The following is a 4,963-nucleotide window of genomic DNA, read 5'->3' as shown; positions in this document are numbered from 1 at the left end:
TACTATGACAACGCCCCTCACCTGAGTATATGACACAGACTCCAGTTGCACAGGACGAGCAGGCAGTGGTTAACACAGCCTTCCCCCTAACCAACCTCCTTATCCTCTTAAGGGTAAAGAGAGACATTTCACACCTAATTGATGCACAGAATAGTTTTTTATAAATCAGCTAATGAGGGCTGTGATCACACTCGTGTAAAGACACCGCAAGTTGGGGGTCGGTGGAGTTCAATGGTTGAGCTCCAGGAGAGGCTGAGCTCCTCCGTTATTAGCCTGTCGTGAGATGAGGCCTGGAGAGGGAAATAAGGGGAGAATGGGGGAGTTTTGAAGGAGACTAACACCACACGTTTACCCACTGAGCCACATAATTAAAAGATGCTTAAATATCGAGATCCACATGCCGGTAATGAAAATGTTACAGTACGTGAGTCATGCTTGCTAAAGCTTACTATTAATCCAATGGACAGTTAGACCATCAACTCTTTGTTGTGAGACGTCCTTCCTTGTTTATGCTTCATGAGTTCATGAGTTCAAAAAGTATAAACAAGACATTGTTTCTTGAAGTCCAAAGTACTAGTGTACATTGCCAGTGAGATTGAGACAGCTTGAAGAGAACAGAAACACATCAGGTATCTTCCAAAATGAGATGACGTTTTCCAATTGACTATAAACTCAAACGTGCTCAAAAGCACTCCCGCACAAAGACGATTACAAACATTCCCAACCCCAAACAACCGAGCATGAACACACAAGACACAAGCAGTCCCTTAAACACCAAACAATCTGCTACCGATCACACAAAGACAGACGACTCACTTTGGACGAGCCAGTCACAAATTGTTCAAACCCCAAATAACATGTCCCCAAACAAACAGCTTTTCACCCCAGAACGTGTGACACGACACCGAATTGTTAACAACCCCCCCCCCAAAAAAAGACTGGACAATAAATATAACCAAACTGTTTAATCACGACAGTCTGAACACTTCAAGGGTGCTTTTAGTACGACTGACTGTTCTACCTGCTCTCAGACTCTCTGACTGAATGAATGCACTCCACTCCACTCTGACACATCTGAAGCGCTCTTCTGACGAGGTGTGGAACTCATCGTCAGAGCTCTCCCTAGCCGGAAACACACAAATCTGTCTCTCTCCTCTCTCTCTCTCTCTGTATTTATCTCTCACTCTCGTTCATGACGTGAAGCACTTTATTACGCGTGTCGAAAATCACTATACAAATAAAGTTATTCATATTATTATTATTATTATTATTTGTCTCAGGTAAAATACCTCCTGTTCTCCTAACAGGTAAGTCGAAGGAAGCTCTCCTTGCCTCCTTTCAATACACAGAGATGCTTTGCACACAGCACACGGCAACACCATCAGGGCCGGCCCAAAACATTTTATATGCCTCCATCTTAATGGGGGGGGGGTTTAGAGTTAATTTCCTGAAATAGACACATCTTGCGATGGGACATAGAGAAAAGGTTTCAATTTTAAAGCAGGGGGCCCTAAGCGGTAGCTTACATCGCTTACGCCTAGTGCCGGCCCTGCTCATCATAGACAGCACACATCACACACCGTCACAGAACACACGCCATATGCACACAAACACACTGACTGAATGACACCGTGACAGTGAGACTCAGCGATGTCGGTATCCTCCACTCACCTGTGCGATCTCATACAGCAGCTTATAGTGTTCCTCTCGTTTCTGTAAAGTGCACAGATTGCAGCCCATTCTAATCGTCGTGGCAACGCCGGGCGTCCAATCGTCCCCGAGCGACAGCAGCAGCAGTGGAACCGTACGGACAGGGGGTCACCCTCCAGACCGGTGCACCCGTTCTCATCAGTCACTCCGTAGTGGGCATCTCACACACACCACACATTGACACACTCACATTCGCAAACAAACACCCTCATACACACCGAGCCAAGGATATGCAAAGCTCCAGCGTGGTAGAACAGAAGGAAGCTCTAATGTAAAGCACTGTAATGGATACAGCAGTAGGAGCTGTGGTAGTAATGGTAGCGGTTTCAGCATCACCCGGTGCCTCTCTCTCTCTCTCTCTCTCTGTCTCTCTCGTCTCCTCTCTCTCTCTCGTCTCCCCTCTCTCTCTCGTCTCCTCTCTCTATCTCTGTCTCTCACTCACTCACACACTACACGCTGGAGTTGTGACTCCCGCTCTCCCGCTCACCGAGAAAGACACTCCCCCTTTTCCTTATCGGTTCACTTAGCCTTGGTGCACATGTCTACACAGATAGCTGCTCATGAATAAGGAGGTAGGCTGGGTTCTTATTCATGAGGGGGTGTGGTCAGGGGAGGGATCTAGTGAGGTAGGAGGGTCGTGTGGTACCCAGCATGTTGGCTCATTAAGATCAAGGAACACTTACACAATGAGGTTCCTTTGTGTGAGCAGCACCTCGGAGGAGGCTGAGCAACACTGCATTCCCGCGGAATTATACAGACAGAGAGAGAGAGAGATGAGTGAGAGGAGAGCTCTTTATGAAGTGATCGCAGAGAGTAGCCTCATCAACAGAGAGAGAGCGGAGGAGAGAGGGAGGCAGAAAGGAGGAGAGAGAGAGGAAGAGAGAGAGTGAGAGGGTGAAAGAGAGACATAGAGAGAGAGAGAGAGAGAGCGGGAGAAGGGGAGAGAGGAGAGAGAGAGAGAGAGAGAGAGAGAGAGAGACATAGAGAGAGAGAGAGACATAGAGAGAGAGAGAGAGAGAGAGAGCGGGAGAAGGGGAGAGAGGGAGAGAGAGAGAGAGAGAGAGAGAGAGAGAGAGAGAGAGAGAGAGAGAAGGGAGAGAGAGGGAGAGAGAGAGAGAGAGAGAGGAGAGCCACTGAACTGATCACAGAGTAGCCCGTGTAATGCTCGACCACAAGCTTCCTATTTGAACAACCCCGTAATAAAAGGAAAGGTCAAAACCCCAAATGAAATGCTAACAACTTGAATGACTTCATGGAGCTCTGGACACTATGTGATCAATGTGCGCTGTGCACACACGCCTCGAGGGTGAAAACAGTGTGCCTTTCTATGTTAACAGAGCCTAATGTGGAGATAAGACAGTCAACAGTGTAATGGATATTTCTCAGCCATCATAAAACACACAGTATATTTACCTACATCACACAAGCCACGACCATCTGATAACACAGAGTCGCACTAAATGACAGATTATAGTCCCAAGGAATGACAGATTATAGTCACACTAAATGACAGATTATAGTCACACTAAATGACAGATTATAGTCACACTAAATGACAGATTATAGTCCCAAGGAATGACAGATTATAGTCACACTAAATGACAGATTATAGTCACACTAAATGACAGATTATAGGCAGCTGAGAGAGTTGTGGATGGCACTTGTTGTTTTACAAAAATAAACAGCATATATTAACAGGTTGTGTGATGAAACATTTGGCATGTTACAGTATGTATATATGCTAAATGATAGATCACAGAGCTCCGAAACAGTTATAGATGGCACTGATTGTTTTGCAATACAAAGGAATGGAGAAACAACAATGGTTGAACAAATCAATGATATGGTATGCAAGCGGGTAAATACGTGACAATAATATCACATTATGTTATTGTTTTAGATACATATCACAATAGGATGCTTGAGCAAATAAATAGCATGGTATAGCTACCGGCAGAAAAATACCCCCAAAAACATATCGTCAGTAAGGGAAGCCGGGGAGACTTAAAAGAAGAAGATGGATAAATTGCTGTTTTCTCTCAAACTGCGATAATTACAAGACAAAAGACCCTAGCGCGGGTATCAGTCACGGTAGTCCTGCCGCTATCAGGAAGCTCGGCTAACGAGCAGTAATTGTTAATAAATTGGGCCTCGGAGCCGTCAGTGTGTGTGAGTGTGTTTGTGTGGCTATAAGAGTAGATGAGTAGCGCTCATCATCAGTTGGCTACCGGGCATCCCACCCCCCTGGGACTCCCTAATGCGATTTTCTGTGCTTTAATTTTGTCTGGAGGCTTGCCAAATAGCTACCGACACTGAAAAAATATATAGATGCAACTTGTTCCATGAACTGAAATAAAAAATCCCAGAAATGTTCCATACGCACAATAAGAAATTAAAAAATCCCTGTTAGTGAGCATTTCTCCTTAGCCAAGATAATCCATCTACCTGACAGGTGTGGCATATCAAGAAGCTGATTAAACAGCATGATCAGTACACAGGTGCACCTTGTGCTGACAACAATAAATGGCCCCTCTAAAATGTGCAGTTTGTCACACAACACAATGCCACAGATGTCTGAGGTTTTGAGGGCGTATGCAACTGGCATGCTGACTGGAATGTCCACCAGAGCTGTTGCCAGATAATTGAATACGAATTTCTCTACCTTAAGAACATTGTTTTAGAGAATTTGGCAGTATGTCGAACCGGCCTCAGAATCACAGACCATGTGCATGGCGTCGTGTGGGCGAGCGGTTTGCTGATGTCAACGTTGTGAACAGAATGCCCCATGGTGGTAGTGTGGTTATGGTATGGGTAGGCATAAGCTACTGACAATGAACACAATTGCATTTTATCGATGGCAATTTGAATGTACCAAGATACCATGATGAGATCCTGAGGCCCATTGTCGTGCCATTCATCCGCTGCCATCACCTCATGTTTCAGCATGATAATGCACGGCCCAATGTCGCAAGGATCTGTACACAATTCCTGGAATATGAAAATGTCCCAGTCCTTCCATGGCCTGCATACTCACCAGACATGCCACCCATTGAGCATATTTGGGATGCTTTGGATCGACGTGTACAACAGTGTGTTCCAGTTCTCGCCAATATCCAGCAACTTCACACAGCCATTGAAGAGGAGTGGGACAACATTCCCCAGGCCACAATCAACAGCCTGATCAACTTTATGCGAAGGAGATGTCGTACTGTATGAAGCAAATGGTGGTCACACCAGATACCGACTGGTTTTC

At 45.5% G+C, this 4,963-nt stretch overlaps 1 protein-coding gene across 1 annotated transcript in view; it reads right to left on the bottom strand.

Moving 5' to 3' along the window:
• The window catches only part of LOC118400877 (PDZ domain-containing RING finger protein 4-like), a 100,350-nt gene extending 98,242 nt beyond the window's left edge, over positions 1–2,108 (bottom strand). The window contains exon 1 of the mRNA XM_035797862.2: positions 1,672–2,108. Within this exon, the coding sequence (XP_035653755.2) occupies positions 1,672–1,740 (69 nt within the window). The 5' untranslated portion in view covers positions 1,741–2,108. The remainder of the gene's footprint in view (positions 1–1,671) is intronic.
• Positions 2,109–4,963: the final 2,855 nt, after the last annotated feature.

The sequence above is a fragment of the Oncorhynchus keta genome, chromosome 22 (assembly GCF_023373465.1).
Source record: "Oncorhynchus keta strain PuntledgeMale-10-30-2019 chromosome 22, Oket_V2, whole genome shotgun sequence".
NCBI classification, from domain to species: domain Eukaryota; kingdom Metazoa; phylum Chordata; class Actinopteri; order Salmoniformes; family Salmonidae; genus Oncorhynchus; species Oncorhynchus keta.
This window is presented reverse-complemented; position numbering and strand designations above follow the sequence as displayed.